Source organism: Phoca vitulina, unplaced genomic scaffold (genome assembly GCF_004348235.1).
Source record: "Phoca vitulina isolate PV1807 unplaced genomic scaffold, GSC_HSeal_1.0 scaffold89, whole genome shotgun sequence".
Taxonomy (NCBI): domain Eukaryota; kingdom Metazoa; phylum Chordata; class Mammalia; order Carnivora; family Phocidae; genus Phoca; species Phoca vitulina.
In genome coordinates this window covers 80,701-98,466 of record NW_022589792.1, presented here as the reverse complement: position 1 = coordinate 98,466, position 17,766 = coordinate 80,701, and the positions used below count along the sequence as shown (strand labels likewise).

The following is a 17,766-nucleotide window of genomic DNA, read 5'->3' as shown; positions in this document are numbered from 1 at the left end:
GGAGTGGTTAAGAATTCACGGAGTTACGGCACAAGATGAGAAGGGGAAGGTGCTGGAATGTCAATGACAATTCCTTTTCCCATTCCAGAAGCATTGCAGGCATATCTCAGGCAGAGACATTTCTCTCCCTTTCCTCATGTGGAGAAAAAATAAGCTATTGCCAGTCCAGTAAGTGGTGGATCATTTTGTCCGAACTGTGTGTCCATCCCCCAATTCACAGGACCACCAACAGAGTGGACAGAAAGAGCAGAGATCACAGCTCTGAAGACCACCTCTACAGCAACTTTGACCACTACAGTCTCTACTCCCACTTCCAGAATGCTGACTCTCCTCAGCACATCAAGTAAAACAGCCAGCACAAGCACAAGAGGAATGATCATTACAACCCCAGATGTTTCCCCTGATGTTCTAGAGATGACAGCCTCATTGGCCACCAGACCTGGAGCAGAGACCAGCATAGAACTTCCCAGGACAGCCTCATCTGTTTTCAGTAGAGAGTCAGAAACCACACCCTCACTGGTTCCTAGTTCTGGGGCAAAGAACAGTCCAGCTGTTCCAACTCTGACTGTTTCCTTTAGTGAGCCAGAGACCACAACCTCATGGGTCACTTATCTTGCAGAAACCAGTTCAACTGTTTCCAGGGAAACCCTGAATGTTTCCCACAGTGAATCAGATAGCACACCCCCAACAGCTACCGGTTCAGGGGAAGAAGTCAGTTCTGCTGTTCCAACTCTGACTGTCTTCCCTGGTATACCAGAAATGGTGACCTCACTGGTAACTAGTCCTGCGGCAGAGACAAGTATGGTCCTTTCAACTCTGACTGATTCCCAAGATGCACCAGAGACCTCTGCCTCATGGGTCACCCATCCTGGGGCACAGAGCAGTTCATCCATTCCAACTCAAAATGTCTTCCCTGGTAAGCCAGGGTTGGTGACTTCACTGGATGCTAGTTCTGGAGCAGAGACCAGCCCAGCTGATCAAACTCTGACTATATCTCCTGGTGAGCTAGATACAACAGTCTCATTGGTTACCCATCCTGAGGCACAGAACAGTTCAGCCATTCCAACTCCAACTGTCTCCCCTGGTGTAATAGGGGTGAAAATCTCACCAGTCACCAATTCTGGGGCAGAGGCCAGTACAATGTTTACAACTCTGACTGATTCCCCACATGAACCAGAGACAACAGCCTCACAGGTCACCCATGCTGGAACAGAAGCCATTTCCACTGTTGGGACTTTGACTGTTTCCCCTCGTGAGCCAAATACAACAGCCTCATGGGCTCATTCCACAGAGAACAGCACACCTGTTTCCAGAATAACTCCAAATTTTTCCCAAAGTGAATTAGACACCACCCTCTCAATGGCCACCACTCCTGGGGCAGAAGCCAGTTCAGCCACTCCAACAATCACTGTCTCACCTGGCATACCAGCTATGATGACCTCACAGGCCACTAGTTCTGGGACAGATGCCAGTACAACCTCTTTGACTCTGACTGAATCCCTGCGTGAATCAGATACAACAGTCTCCTTGGTTACCCGTCCTGCAGAGACCCGCCCAACAGTTCCCCGGACAACCCCCAATGTTTCCCGTAGTGAATCAGACAGCACACCCTCAACAGCTGCCGGCCTTGAGACAGAAGCCAGGTCAGCTATTCCAACTACACCTATCTCCCCTGGTGTACCAGATATGGTGACTTCACAGGCTACTAGTTCTGAGACAGATGCCAGTATGGTTATTTCACCTCTGACTCTTTCTCCTGGTGAACCAGCAAACACAGTCTCATGGGTTAATCATTCTGGAGCACAGACCAGTTCTTCCATCCCAACTCCGACTGTCTCCCCTGGTATATTAGGGGTGGGGACCTCACTGGTCACTAGTTCTGGGGCAGAGACCAGTGCAAATTTTCTAACTCTTACTGATTCCTTGCATGGCTCAGAAACAACAACCTTATGGGTCACCCATTCCGCAAAGACCAGCACACCTGTTTCCAGAATAACTCCAAATTTCTCCTATAGTGAATCTGATATCTCACTCTCAACAGCCACCACTCCAGGGGCAGAAAGCAGTTCACCTTCAGCTACAACTATCTTACCTGGTGTGCCAGGATTGGTGACCTTACTGGTTACCAGTTCTGAGGCAGAAACCAATACAACTTTTACAACTCTGACAGATTCACTGCATGAACTAGAGACCACAGCCTCATGGGTCACCCATTCTGAGAAAGAAGCCAGTTCAGCTGTTTCAACTCTGCTTGTTTCCCCTGGGGAGCCAGATACACCAGTCTCATTGGTCACCCATCCTGCAGAGACCAGCCCAACTATTCCCAAGGCAACCCCCAGTTTTTCCCATAGTGAATCAGATACCACACATTCAATAGCTACCAGTTCTGGGGCACAGATAATTTCAGCCATTCCAACTGCGACTGTCTCCCCTGGTGTATCAGGGGTGGAAATCTCACTGGTCACAAGTTCTGGGGCAGAGACTAGTACAACTCTTACAACTCTCACTGTTTCTCCAGGTCAACTGGAGACCACAGCTTCATGGGTCACCCATTCTGGGACAGAAGCCCATTCAGCTGTTCCAACTCAGACTGATTCCCCTGGGGAGCTAGATACACCGATCTCTTTGGTCACCCATCCTGCAGAGACCAGCCCAACAGTTCCCCGGACAACTCCCAATGTTTCCCCCAGTGAATCACCCTCAATGATCACCAGCTCTGGGGCAGAAACCAGTTCAGCTATTCCAACTCAGACTGATTCCCCACATAAGCCAGATATAGCAGTCTCATTGGTCACCCCTTCTGCAGACACCAGCCCAACTGTCCCCACAACACCTCCAGTTTTTTCCAAAAGTGTACCAGACACCAAACACTCAGTAGGCACCAGTCTTGGGGCAGAAGCCAGTTCAGCTGTTCCAACTCCAACTATCTCCCCTGGTGTACCGGATATGGTGACCTCCCAGGTCCCTAGTTCTGAGACAGATGCCAATATGACTATTCCAAGTCTAACTCTTTCTCCTGGTGAACCAGCAACCACAGCCTTATCGGTCACCCAGTCCAGTGCAAAGACAAGCACAAATTTTCCTAGTTCAACTGCTTTTCCTCATTTACCACCAGAGACCGTAGCCTCACCATCCATCCGACCTGAGTTGGAGATTAGTGAAGCTCTTCCAACTCAGACTGTTTTCCTCAGTCCAGAAGAAATAACATCCTTCAGCACACCTGCGACTGAGACCAGCGGAGTTGATCTAGGTCCAACTATCTCATTTGGTGTTCCTGCGGAAACAGCCTCACTCTCCACCCATCTTGGCACAGACATCAGCAGAACGATTTCAAGTTCAACTCTTTCCCCCATTTTATTGGCGACCACAGGCTTACTGGCCACCAGCCCTGCATCAGATGCCAGCACAGGTATCCCAACTTTGACTGCTGGTGATCTTGGGCCTGTCAGTACCCCTGCAACCACTGGTGAGCCTTACACCTTAACTTCCTGGGGCACAGAACCCTCACCACCTGGGACCTCAGTTGGACTCCCTGAATTGCCCAAGACTGTGATGGGGAACACTGTGACCTTGATAGCATCAGAGACCCCAACACCACCTAAAACCAGTCACAGAGAAGGACTGAGTTCAACAACTGTCCTGAAAACCACAACTCTTGAGCCCACTAATTTAGCTGCTACAGGTTCAGGCCCCATCATAGTAGAGACCACAACCACCTTCAATACATCAGCAGGAAGTCCCTTTGTCCCTGAGACCTCACCTGGGATGTCCACCTTGACCTCTCTGAGTGTGGCTTCAGAAACAAGTAAGAATGACTTTTTTTTACTGTGGTAAAAATGTATATATACTATAAAATTAGCCATTCTAAATGTACAATTCAGTGGCATTAATTACATTCACAATGTTGTATAAATGTTATCCTATCTTTCTCCAAAACTTTTTATCACCCCAAACAGGAGCTGTGTACCCATTAGACGTTAGCTTTCCTTCCCCACTCACCTCAGCCCCTGGTAATTCTAATCCGCTTCTGTCTTCAATTTGCCTATTTTAGATACCTCATGTGTGTGGAATCACATAGTGTATTTGTGTGTGTGTGTGTGTCTGTGTCTTATTTCACTGAGTGCAATGTCTACATGTCATAGTGTGTATCAGAACTTCATTCCTGTTTATGGATGACTGACATTCCATTGTATGGATGGACCACATTTTATCTGTCTGCTCATCTGTTGATGGACACTCAGGCTGTTTCCACCTTTTGGCTACTGTGGATAATGCTACTATGAATGTGGGTGTACATGTATCTGTTTGAGTCCCTGTTTCCAATTCTTTGGGGTACATACCTAGAGAAAGAATTGCTCAGTTAGGCGATATACTAGTTCGTTAGGGCAACAGTAATAAAGTACCAAATACTGGGTGCCTTGAACAATAGAAATTTATCAGTTCTAGAGGCTGGAGGGGACCCTGGGAGAATGCGTAGAACATGAACTTTGGAGTCATCCTCTCTGCAGGGGGCAGTAAGGGAGCTGGGGTATCTATCCACCAACTCCCATCAATCATTGCTAGTCGGGTGCTCCCTGGGCCTGTTCATTTCTCCAAGATGAAGAGATGCAGGTGCTACTATGTGCTGAAATGGTAAGAGCCAAGGGGAAGTGGGAGTAGGGTGACTAACTCATCCCAGTTTTCCCAAGACTGTCTCACTTTTCCAACTGGACATCTGCATCCCAGGAACTCACACAGTCCTGGGAAAGCTGGGATGGTTGGTCACCCTATGTGGGAGGGTCTTGAATAGCAGGCCAGTCTAGGCCAAACCCCAGCTCGGCGCTGGAGTTAAGGTGTGTCCTTGGAGCCTTCCCTCCCACCCCATCCCAGGCCTGACTCAGGACTGGGCTCATTTACTCTTCTACCACCACAGCTGCAGTCCCTTTCTTGATGCCTTTTACTGTCAACTTCACCATCACCAACCTGCACTACACAGAGGACATGGAAAACTCGAGCTCTGAGATATTCAGTGCCACTGAGAGAAACCTGCAGCACCTGGTGAGAGCCCCCTGCCAATGCTCATCTTGTCCCAAGCCTGCCACACCCCAAAGTCTTGGCCCCTCCAGCTCATCACCCTCTCATTTGTTCCCAGCTCGGGACTCTGTTCAAAAACAGCAGCATTGGTTCCCTCTATGCTGGCTGCAGGCTGACCTTGCTCAGGTAAGCCTTCTTCCAAAGCATCTATAGAACCCCAATTCTCTCCCTTCTTGGTCTCCCACATCCCAGTCAACCACAGCCTTGGGTCTTCGCCAAGAGGAAGCATATCATAATGGATCCAAAGTGTCTGGGTTTGAACCCTTGCTCTCCCATTTGCTAGCTCTGTGATCTTGGACAAGTTACATAACCTCTCTGTTCTTCAATCACATTATCTACAAAGTAGTGATAATACTAGTACCTTACTAATAGGGTTATTAATCACTAATCGCAATGCCTGGCCCATTGTGAACACTCGATGGGATCTCATAGTATAAGCCAGTGTAGTATCTTTGCCAATTGTGTCCCCAGAATCCCTGACACTCTCCCTGCCCCAGCTCATATCTACCCTATTGGGGACAAACTCTGAACACTGCAATTCTGCAGTATATGCCTTGAAAAGAGATAGGGACCTTCCCAGAGGATGTTACATAGAACCAAAGGGGGAAAACAAACAAAATGCTGAATACTGGCAGGATATATTGCAATTTAAAAACTCACGAATAGACCTGAACTCTACAGAAATGGCCTATTTTCTCCTCTCTGCTATGCCCATTTGGTATCCTCTGAGCTCAGTGGGCTCAGAACCCTTTCCTTACATTTCACGACTCTATGACCTCTCTTTGGGGTCCTGCATCCAGCCAATGCAGGTCATCCCGCCAGAGAGGTGGGTCCTCTACGCACATGGCTTCACGAGAAGAGGTTCCTGGAGTGTTGTAGACCAAAACCGTCCTAAATGAGCTCCACCCACCACACCTGCCCCCATCTCCCCATGAGATGGGGGGAATCAATAAGATAATATTGACCATATGATATGCCACCCAAAAATCTAAGTGATGCACGTGTTTTCATTCATTTCATCTTTACAACAACATGATTATTATCCCACACTGTAGAAGAGAACACTGGGCTCAGAGTAGTCAAGTACCTTGAGAGGAGCTGGGATTTGAACCCAAAGTTTCTAGTTTTTGAGTCCCTCCTTTTAACCATGATACAGCGGTGTTCAAGGTCACTGGGCTCAACATGTTACTTGCATCCTTAAAAGTACTCAGAACTCCAATGAGCCTTTGGACTTGAGGGTTCTATCTGCCCGTATTTATTGAATTAGAAATTAAAACAAATGTTATAAATATGTGTTCATTAATTTATTAAAAGTGATAAATCTATTACATGTTAACACAAATAATGTAATTTTTATGAACAATAACAATATTTCCTCTCCCTCCCCCCAAAAAAATCATAACAAAAAGAGAGCCATTGTTTACATTTTTGCAGATATTTTTAATGTCTGGTTTAGGAGAAGACAGTAGGATATCTGCTTCTGCATTTAATCTTTTACAGTATTTCATGTCATGGCCTCTGGAAAACATTTCACAGTATACTCCTAAGAGAATAAAAGTTAAAATAATGAAAATAATCTTACTTGGTGGACTCTTTGTAAGAGTTTATGACTACCAGGAGTCCCTGGGCCACACTTTGAGAACCATGCTTTGAATAGTGTGGATAATAGCAAGAATTCCCAGGCAGGGGAGGGAGGGGATCTTTCTTCCTGTAAAGCCCCTGCTCTGGGTGAATCACTGTAGGTTCAGCTGAAATTCAGGACAAGAGTATTTTTGAACCACATTGCCCCTTATCACCTCTTAATTCATTTTCTCTGTTTTTCTCCAAACTTGGTTACCTGCTCCAAAGGTGCTTCCATGAAGTTGACCTTAGCCTTGGGATTCACCAACATGAAACAAAGTCTTCCCTTCAGGCTCCATGATGGTTGTTGCACAATGTCACAACCAGCCACAGGGGTGACTCACTCACCTCCTCCAAGGTTTTCAGTCCTTTGCTGTTCCCTTCCACATGCTGCCTGGGCTCAGGATTCTCATTTCCTCCCTAGGAGCTCTACACCCCCAATCTTACAGCCCAAGCAGGACTCAGCTACTGGAGGGGATGCCATCTGTACTTACCTTCTTGAATGGATAGGGACTGTACTGGGCGCTGGTAGTTGAAACAGTGAGCATGAACCAATTAATAAAAAGATTGGGGAGCAAAAGAAGAAAATTAGGTGCAGAGTAGCCCTGGAGAACACTTAAGGTGGGATGGTCTGGATCCCCATATCAGACAGAAAAAGATGTGTTTGAGACAGCAGATGAAGCCCTGAGAAGACTGCTAACATAAACACCAAGGGGTACAATTGAAGGAAGGAGTCGTCAGGAGTGGTCAGCTCTCAAGTGTCTCTGCACATCCCTATTCCCGTGTCCCTCCTTCCCCAGGGCTGAAAAGGATGGAACAAGCACCAGAATGGACGTGGTCTGCACCTACCGCCCAGATCCCACAGGCTTCAGGCTGGACAGAGAGTGGCTATACTGGGAGCTAAGCCAGCAGACCCATGGTGTCACTCAGCTGGGCCCTTACACCCTGGACAGGGACAGTCTCTGTGTCAATGGTGAGTACCTCCATTGCTGTTGGGGTCTCCTCCTGAGCCCCAGATGGGGTCTCCTTGCAGTGCAATTTCTCAGTACCTGTGTTCATAGTTCTGGGCCAACCTAGAATTTCCATAGGGAAATTCTCTTCTGTCAGAACACCTACAGAGCAGCCTGCCTGCCTGCCTCCCTTCCCTTTCTTCTTTCTTTCTTCTTTCTTCTTCCTTCTCCTTCTCCTTCTTCTCCTCCTCCTCCTCCTCATCCCCCTCCTCCTCCTCCTCCTCCTTCTTCTTCTCCTTCTTCTTCTTCTTCTTCTTCTTCTTCTTCTTCTTCTTCTTCTTCTTCTTCTTTTCTTCTTCTTTCTTCTTTCTTCTTCTTCTCCTTCTCCTTCTCCTCCTTCTCCTCCTCCTCCTCCTTCCTTCTTCCTTCCTTCCTTCCTTCCTTTCTTTCTTTCTTTCTCTCTAGTAAAAGTAATATTTATTTTGTACATTGTCATTTTAAATATTAGAAACTTTGAGAATGAAAGGGGCTTTGGGGAGGAAATTCTTAGGAACCTTCTTATCACATTGTTTACAATACAGCCATGCCTTTTTCTATGCCAGGGTGAATTGTCCTATTACTTTCTAAGTTTCAATCAGATTCTAGCATTTTACCCTATGTGCTTTCAATATGGTAAACTATCTCTGAAAATTTCATTAATGTGAAGTTTTGTTTGCTGATGTCACTTCCTTTGGCTATCCTCACCTTTTTTGTTACTCTCCTCGTGAATGCTGATAAGTTTGTCTTCACTATATTCCTCTGGTTGCACAAATGGAGTCTCTCAAATATCAGCAGTGTGAATATTCCATGGTCAGTTAATTTGTCTCTAAGTCCTACTATTATTTATTTTTATTTTATTTAAGTTTTTGTTTTAATTCCAGTTGGTTAACAGTGTTCTGTTAGTTTCAGGTGTACAGTATAGTGAGTGATTCAACACTTTCATACAACACCTAATGCTCACAGAACAACTTCCAAAGTCTGGAAATAAAGGCTCCCTGCATAGTCTTCTTCATTGCAGTGACCTTTCACAGAAACCCAACTGGAGCATGAAGCTATCAGGGAAGGAAGAGGATAAAGCAAGCCCACAGTGACTGTTGGCATTCACTCCTCCCCAACAGGCAACAAGTTCCCAAGGTGGTGACTGATCTGCTTCTTTCTCTTTGTTATGATAGCCTGTGGCCTTTTGCTCATCTTCTAGGGGCCAGCCAGACTACACCCCACCTGAGAATCAAACAACAAAGCTGTTAGCAATGTTTTTTAGCAATAAATCCCTCCTCAACAATGCCCTTAAAAACAAAACCCACAGTCACACCTATACTAAAGGCTAATGTTTATTGAGGGATGCCTGTGATCCAGAACGTTGTGTGTATTATGTTTTACAAATCCTGTCCAACACTCTGTGACATATTATGTATATTTTACAGAGGAACAAGCGAGGCTCAAGGAAGGAAATCTACTTTCCCAAGATCAGACAGCTAATATAAGTGGTAGCATCAGAACTCAAACCCTAAATTAGCTCTAAGGCCCCCAAGAGGCCCCCTAACTACTAGGCTACACTGCAGACGAACTCAGCTAGAACAAGCCTCAAATATCAGGATGGGAAGGCATATCAAGGAGCGCCTAATACAACAGTTTAAACCAATGCTCAATTAATTATGTCTCCACTGTATTGCCTTTGACATTGTCTTTCTATCTGGATTAAAACCTGTATTATATTTCAGTAGTCCTCAAGAATTAAAGCTGTAGCTGGCAGTGTGGGTTTGGGTGGTTTACAGGTCTTTCTATAAGCCCTGGTTCTGGTTTTTTGCTCATCCTGTGGCCCTGGGCAAGCCATGCAACCTCTCTAGGCTTCAGTGTCTATTTTTAGAATGGAATTTTTAAAAACATCATTTAAGATTATTGTAAAGGTCAAATGATATAAAACCTGAATAATCTAAGTAAACCACAGGGCTCTCTCCACTAGGTCCAGTCTCAAAGAAGAGTTTCATTTCAAGAAACCCAGTCAGACCACCAAATATAAAATAGGTCTCAGTTTTACTTCCATTCCCTACAGAGCATCAGAGAAGATCCAATCCGTGATCCAGAACCATACTTATTCAAACCCTCTTTTCCCCAATTCCCTCTTACTCTCCAACTTTATCCTCTCTGGTTGACTCCCACCTCTGTCTGCCTGTCTCTGTCTCTCACCCTCATGATCTCAGTTCAACATTACAGAAGTCCAGGAACTATGTCAAAGATCATGCTGTCTCTGAAGAGTAGGATAGCGGGAAAAACTCAGAGACCAAGGAAAGAGTTATATTTAATTGGTGGAGAAAACACAAATAAAGCTGGAAACACTCTCATAAAATTGTTGTTGCTAGTACTCATTTGGTGAGGTTGATATTGTCCCAGGCACCTAGTGAACCGCCATAAGATGAGGGGTATTGATCATCATTGTCTTTGTGGTTGATGATCATGAGGACGACACGACTGCGAGCACCAGAGTACAAGGCAGTTAACTCATAAAGAGTTGATAAGTCTCAGAGAAAACACTCGAGAAGGTTTGTGTTGTGTGTTTCAAGTCATACCCCTCATCCTTTTCTTAGCCTCCTCCCATCAGATTACTCTTCCTCTCTGGCTCTCTCTGCAGGTTATAACTATCAGTACTGGATCCCCACCACCCGCAGTAAGTCACAAGGGCCCAGATGTCCTTGCATCCCTGGGACACTTCCTCCTTACGCCTGCTCCCCAGGGTGGGGGGGAATGTACCCACCAGCCCCTAGGTTCTCAGCCCCAGAGCAGCTCCACACCACCCACTAGAGATACAAACTCTGGTCAACAGCCCTGTCCTCTCACTGCTTCATGATTGGGCCCAACAATTTATATTCACGTTGTATTCTTTCATTCCTTCAGCTCCGCTGACTTCTACATTCTCTCCAGGACTCCCTGCATCTCTGCCTCCCACCCCCAACTCTACAGGTAGGAGTCTAACCTCTGAGTCCCATGAAACTTCAACTCCTGTTCTGGTTGGTGAATCCCTGCATGATCCGGACCCTGCTGCCTTACCCAGCCCCAGCCTGTCCCACTATCTCCCTTGCTCCCTCATCTCTGGCCATACCAGCCTCATTTCTGTTCTTCCAGGGACCAAACATCCTTCCATCCTCAGGGCCTTTCCTCTCACTATAATGGGAACTCAGCTCTGTTCCTGGTTTCTCTTTGTCCTTCAGATTCAGGTCAGCTGGCTCTTGCTCAGACCTCCTCCTATAAAGTAGCATTTCCCCATATCCCACACATAGATGGGACCTAATCTCTATTCTATCTCTATGATCATTTACTTCATGGAAATTACTACTGTTTGGATTTCTTGACTGCTCAAGCATTTGTAGCCCAGGGTCTGAGCACAAAAGGTCTTGGTTCCTCCTCTTCCTACTAAAATGTCAATGACAAGTCAGCCTTTGGACACTCTGGGATAAGAAGATTGAGGTTTCCTTTTGAGGTGACACGACCCAGCTAACGTGGAGGTCCACTCTCCTCCCTTGGCTGGCTGAGGAGGGAGGAGATCCCAGATGGGATATCTCAGGCTTTACCTACTGGATACTATGGACAGAGAGACAGCACTAGTCCCTTCCCCTGAACATACAGCTCAGGCCTAAGACCGTGATGGGTCTCTCCTCTCTCTTTCCCTCCAGCTGCAGGTGTGGGTCCCGCCCTGGTGCCATTCACCCTCAACTTCACCATCACCAACCTGCTCTGCACCCCAGACATGAGGCGCCCAGGCTCCATGAAGTTCAACTCCACTGAGAGGGTCCTGAAGAGCCTGGTAAAAGCCTGACAATGCCTTCCCTGGCCTGCCTTGCCCTTGCCCCACCCACTCACCTCAGCCCCTCCTGCTCACCTCTCTCTCCTTCCTCCCCAGCTTGGTCCCTTATTTAAGAACACCAGTATTGGCCCACTGTACTCTGGTTGCAGATTGACCTTGCTCAGGTGAGACTTCCTTCCTTACAACGTGAAGGTTTGCACTGTCACAGGCAAGTTCACCTGAAGGTGAGGACCTGAACATAGCAACTAGAAGAATCATAAATGACTGGGGCCTTCCAGGAATTCAGATGGACGGCATGCCCTCTGGCTGAGTGTATTAGAGAGGGCTTCCTGAAAGAGATGGCTGTCAAATAAAGGTCCTAAATTACTTGGATAAGCAGAGCCATGGCTCACTAGCCAGAAAGGGCAGGACTGACTCATTAGGCAGACATGAAATGAGGTACCTCAGGCTATCCTCTGTGACAGGTGCTAAGGGCACCGAGAGAATCAGTCATGGGCCCTTCCCTCAAGGTATCCACAGTATAGAGAGGATAGCAGCCATATGGACTTAAAACCATAATAGGAACAGGATTAATACAATGATAAAGCACTACACGGAGGCCATAAGAGCCCATAGGATGAAGTTTTAGTTCCTTGTGAACATTGAGTAGAGACAGTCTAGAGAAGGTGATGCCTGGGCTGAATGAACATTAGCCAGAAGAAACTTTGGCAAAGGTATTTCAAGGGGTGGCATATCCCTCAGATCTGTGGGGAACCATGAAGTTGTAAGTAGAGCCTTGATGTGATGTCATTTATTTTAAGTAGTGCACTGGTAGATACGGGGATGGGAAAATTTGATATGAGGATGGGACAGGAGGTGGGAAAACCAGTGAGATGTTGAGCTGGACCTGGATGTTGCTTGGATGGGGGGTACCAAGGACAGGGGAAGATCCAGGATGCTTCCACATGTTTGGCTCTACATGTTTGGCTCATCCTAGATGAAAAGGTCCCAGAAAAGAATGCACATGAGGAACTAGACAAGACCCAGTAAGAAAAATGTCATCAAACCAAGGCTGGGGCTGGGGCCGGGGGCAGCAAGCTGAAGGCAAGAGTTGAACAAGGTATATAACTCTCCCACATCTCAGGATGCCCCTATTCCCATGTCCCACCACCCTAGGACTGAGAAGGGCGGAGCAGCAACTGGAGTGGATGCCGTCTGCACCTACCATCCTGACCCCATGGGCCGCAGGCTAAACAGAGTAGAACTGTACCAGGAGCTGAATCAGCTGACCCACGGTGTCACCTGGCTGGGAACCTACACCCTGGACAGAGACAGTCTCTACGTTAATGGTGAGTGTCTGTGCTGCAGTTGGCGTCTCCAGTCCCGTGCTTCTTTATGCCAGTAGTTCTCAACCAGGATGATTCTGCTCCCAGGAGACATTGACAATGTCTGGAGATATTGATATTGGCATGTCATAGTTGGAGTGTTACTAGTGACATCTAGTGGGTAGAGGCCTGGGGTGCTGCTAAACATCCCACAATACACAATGCAGCCCTCCACCATGAAGAATTACCTAGACCAAATTGTCAATAATGCTGAGTTTGAGAAATTATTATATACAAATTTATAGTTCTGATGCAAACCTAGCATTTCCTTGGGGACTCATTTTTGAATGCTTAACACACCATGGGAGGCTGATTTCCTTTCCCTTTTCACCTCCTGGATGACATCTTTCTTCCTCCTTATTTCCACCGTTTCCCATAGGAGCCTAACTGGAGTGTGCAGACTCTAAGGAAAGAAGTGGGTGATGCAGAACTCTGTGGCTAAGGTTTCTGAATGGGCAGCGGGTGACCATGCCAGCCCTCACCCCATGTCATTCTCTCCATCATGACAACCAATGTTCTAAGTTCCCACAGGCCAGTCAGAGCTACGCAGACTTCATGAGATAACATCACACTTAACACATACTCCATGAGTAATAACCACATACACAACACTGCTGACAACAAGGCCCCTAAAAGCAATGCTAACACTGAGGATAGTAACTGTAATCGTGGCTAATTCTTATCAAAACGTTCCTATGTGTCAGGAATTGTGATAAAGTCTTCATTTGTATTATCTCATATTAATCTTACCCAAAACCCTGTGAGTTTTTATAGTCATTTTTACAGAGAAAGCCATCATGCGTTCAGACAGGAAGTCATTTGCTCGAGATAATCCAGCCATCATGCATGACGGAGTCAAGATTCAAACAAACCCAGGACTGAATCTAAACCCCAAGTTCTTAACCACAAGGCAACACCTCAGACCATCCAGATAGAGAAAGCCTCAAATCTCAGGATAGGAAGGGGCATGAATGACCTCTAGCCTAACAATCTAGCCTGATCCTTGATTAGTTATTTCCCCCTATATCAACTTGGAGATTTCCTTAAAGCGGTGGTTAATAGTTTGAGGGTTGGTGAGTGATAGATCTCTGTTTTATGTGATGCTGAACAAGCTGTAAAACCTCTCTAGGCTTTAATATCCCATTTTCAGAATGGAATAAACATACATACCATGCAAGATTGTCCTGATAGCCAAATGAGAGAGTTCAGGAATAACCCAAGTAAATCACGGGGCTCCTCTGGGTCCAGTCTTTACTCCCACCCCTCACAGAGCATCCAAAGAGATGACCATGACTCAGAGAAACACTCATGAAAAATTCTCTCTTCCCCAATTCCTTTCAGACTCCAATTTTTATACCATCCATCTGACCTCCAATTCTCTTCTCATGTTCATTATCCTAGCCCATTTCCAAAGTTTCTCTAATATTCCAAACCACATGTACATTCCCTCTCCTCCATTTTGTTCACTTCCACAGACCAGTCTCTCAACCTGCCACAATTTTGTCACTTCTACATCACACACACACACAAAAAAAACCCCCAGAAACTAAGCTAGAAAGATAAAGTCATATTATCATAAAATTTTGTGAAGGGAGAGAAGCTGAGAGAGCAAGGATGAAGTTATCTTTGTGGATTGAGAGGACGTGGATAAGGTTTGGAACACACTTGTTTGTAAATTTGCCCCATTTCCTTGTTGTGTGTTGTTTAGCATTATTTCTGGTGCATAGTATATTCCCAATAAATAGGGACAGCTCTTACTATTGTATTTTTCTTTTGGCAATAGTAACAGTGATGGTGTTCATCATTATCTGCAAAGGACAAGGCACAAAAGGGCACTGAATAAAATGTAGCCATTATTGTTCACTTATAAATCTCAGCAAGTTTGTTAATGAATTTCATCTCTAGGTCTACCATCTAGCCCTTTCTTAACTCTTACCCATTATAACAGTCCTTTACTCCTTTCTGCAGGTTATAACCATCAGTACTGGACCCCTACCACCAGCAGTGAGTATTCAAGACTGTGAAATTTCAATGCCCACTGAACCCTTATTCCTCAAAGCACATTCTTCTGGAGAGAAGCTGCCAATTCTCCCTCCCTAAGTGTCCAGCCACAGACTCAGAGGAGTCCCCTACTCACCCAGGGTCTTGGTCTGAGTCCAAACAGAAGCCCAAATTCTAATGAACAGCTTCTGTCCCACATTCCTTCAGGATGAGACTTAACAATTTTTCCCATGTTCTTTTTTCTCAGCTCCAGTGACTTCTACATTCTCTCCAGAATCTTCCACAACTCTGTCCCCCATCCTCAGCTCTACAGGTAGGAGTCTGCTCTCTGGGACCTGTGAAACTTCAACTCCACGTGGTCTGGTTGCCATCAACCACCTGGCCTCAGCCTATCCTACTCACTCTCTCCTTCGCTCTCTAAGCTTTGGCCACATCAGACACTTGTCTGTTCCTCTAGGGTCCTAACCTCTGTCTGGCCTTTATACTAGCTCTTCCAGGAGGTCAGCTGCACCTGGCACTTTATTGCCTTTCAAGTCTCAGCTCAACCATCACCTTCCTTGAAAGACCCTCCTAGACCACCTTATGGGAAGTAGCACATCTGAATACACACCTGGCCCACAGGTTTTCTCTATCCACCACCGTGAGTATTTTCTCATGGAATTTACTACTATTGGCTTTATTCAGTCTTTATGTATTTGTCACCTTGAAGCTGAGTAACTAGTCCTCACTCACTTTATATTTATTGATTGGATGAATGTAGCCATCTTGTATATGTCCACGTTCGTGAATTCTATTTGAACATCCAGAAAATCATGCAGGATCTCAGTCATGAACTTGGTTCTTCCTCTGTCTCTTCATCTTGCCCAGATGAAGGCTCTTGAGTCTCCAGGAACCTGATACAGGGGCTTGATTTATGTCAGGAAACTGTCTTACTCCAACTCTTAACATTTATTTTAAAAACTGGGTCTGTGGGTATTTTTCAAGTTTACGCCATGACCCAGGCTGGGCGTTCCTGACCTTTAATGTTGCCATGGGAGTCTGGACTTGTAGGATACAAGCTGGTGTCCTGTAATTTGAATTCTGCCTTCTGGCATTCTGTGTTTCATGGGTCAAGACACTGCAAACTTTTTACAAGCTTTAGACAGAATGCACACTCTCCATGTCCTTATAGCTCCACCCTGATCAACTCAACCAATCTGTAACAGACCTAACTCCTACAAGCTTGTAAATATGTGACATGTGCCATAGACCAAGTTTTTCCACGATTGATGACGTCGTTTTTCTATAGATGCATTCAAGATTTCTTCTTCATCTTTGGTTTTCAGAAGTTTGAGTATGATGTATCTGAGCATGGTTTTCTTTCAGCTTATACTGTTTGGGATTTTTGAAGCTTCCTAGCTCTGAAAATGTATGTTTTCAAGAAATTTGGGAAAGTTATAGCTATTTCATTTCTTTCCCAGTTATCCAGTACCATTTATTTAGAAAATGTCTTTCTCCATTAAATTGTTCAGGCACTCTCATTGAAAATCAATTCATCATAAGTGTGAGGATTCGTTTCTAGACTTTCGGTTATACCCCCTTGATCTACATGTCTATCCTCATCTAGTATCTTACTGTCTTGATTATTGTAGCTTTGTCTGCTGTAATTTTCTTTTTGTATATGTGTTTTTATTTAAATTCCAGTTAGTTAACATACAGTGTTACATTAGTTTCAGGTGTGCAATGTAGGGATTCAACATTTCCATACATCACCTGGTGCTCATCACAACAGCTGGGGAGAGGATGCAGGGGTTTTGAAATCAAATCTGACTCACTAGTGTGAGTCAGGTAATCATAGCACCCACAGCTCTATACATGGTCTCTTTATTAAAGGTCATGAGTTACGGGGTGGGTGGGGTAGGTTGAGTAGGTGACAGGAAGCCTCCTATAAGAACTGACGTTTGATTCATATTAAAAAAAGAATGTTTATTCTGTGTTGGATGGGATTGGATTGATTTTTTTTCCTTTTCTTTTCCCCCTAATCCATGAGATGGTTCTAATCCTGTTACTTTTAACCTCTCAAGTGGAGGCTATCAGGGCCTGTCTGGAGCATCACCAGGGCCCAAGACCTCAACCCCTGGCACCTACCCTGCCCCATATCCAGATTCAAGAGCCCCATAACCTGCCTTTTGGTCCAACTGCTGCATTAAACAATTTTTATGCATAACATAGAATTTACCATTTTAACCACTGTTAAGTGTACAATTTAGTGGCATTAACTATATTCCCAATGTCATGCCACCAACACCACTGTCCATTCTCAGGACTTCTTCATCATCCCAAACAGAAACTCTGTTCCCATTGAACACTAACTCCCTATAACCCCTACCCCCAGCCCCTGGTTACCTCTACTCTACTTTGTTTCCACAAATTTGCCTATTTTAGGTACCCCATGTAAGTGAAACTATACAATATTTGTCCTTTTGTGTTTGGTTTATTTCACTTACTATAATATTTTCACGGTTCATCTGTACTGTAGCAGCTGTCAGAGTTTCCCTCATGTTTATGGCTGAATATTATTCCACTGTATGTATATGCCACCTTTTGTTTGTCCATTCATCTGATGATGGGCTCGGGTTGTTTCCACCTTTCGGCTATTGTGAATGATGCTGCTGTGAACATTTTGTGTTCAAGGATCTGAGTCCCTGTTTTCAGTTCTTTTGGGTCTATACTTAGGAGCAAAATTGCTAGATCGTATGGTAATCCCATATTTAACTTTTTGAGGAACCACCAAACTGTTTTCTGTAGCAGCTTCACTAGCATTCCCACCAACAATGCACGAGGATTCCAATTTCTGCACATCTTTGCCAACTTCTGCACATCTTTGCCAACACTTTCTTTCTTTCTTTCTTTCTTTCTTTCTTTCTTTCTTTCTTTCTTT

The 17,766-nt window shown here is 45.3% G+C and overlaps 1 protein-coding gene across 1 annotated transcript in view; it reads left to right on the top strand.

Moving 5' to 3' along the window:
* The first annotated feature begins 3,742 nt into the window (after nt 1-3,742).
* The window catches only part of MUC16 (mucin 16, cell surface associated), a 45,362-nt gene continuing 31,338 nt past the window's right edge, over nt 3,743-17,766 (top strand). The window contains exons 1-9 of the mRNA XM_032395950.1: nt 3,743-3,805; nt 4,913-5,037; nt 5,132-5,199; nt 7,494-7,666; nt 10,312-10,347; nt 11,351-11,481; nt 11,578-11,645; nt 12,637-12,809; nt 14,814-14,849. Of these exons, the coding sequence (XP_032251841.1) occupies nt 3,766-3,805; nt 4,913-5,037; nt 5,132-5,199; nt 7,494-7,666; nt 10,312-10,347; nt 11,351-11,481; nt 11,578-11,645; nt 12,637-12,809; nt 14,814-14,849 (850 nt within the window). The 5' untranslated portion in view covers nt 3,743-3,765. The remainder of the gene's footprint in view (nt 3,806-4,912; nt 5,038-5,131; nt 5,200-7,493; nt 7,667-10,311; nt 10,348-11,350; nt 11,482-11,577; nt 11,646-12,636; nt 12,810-14,813; nt 14,850-17,766) is intronic.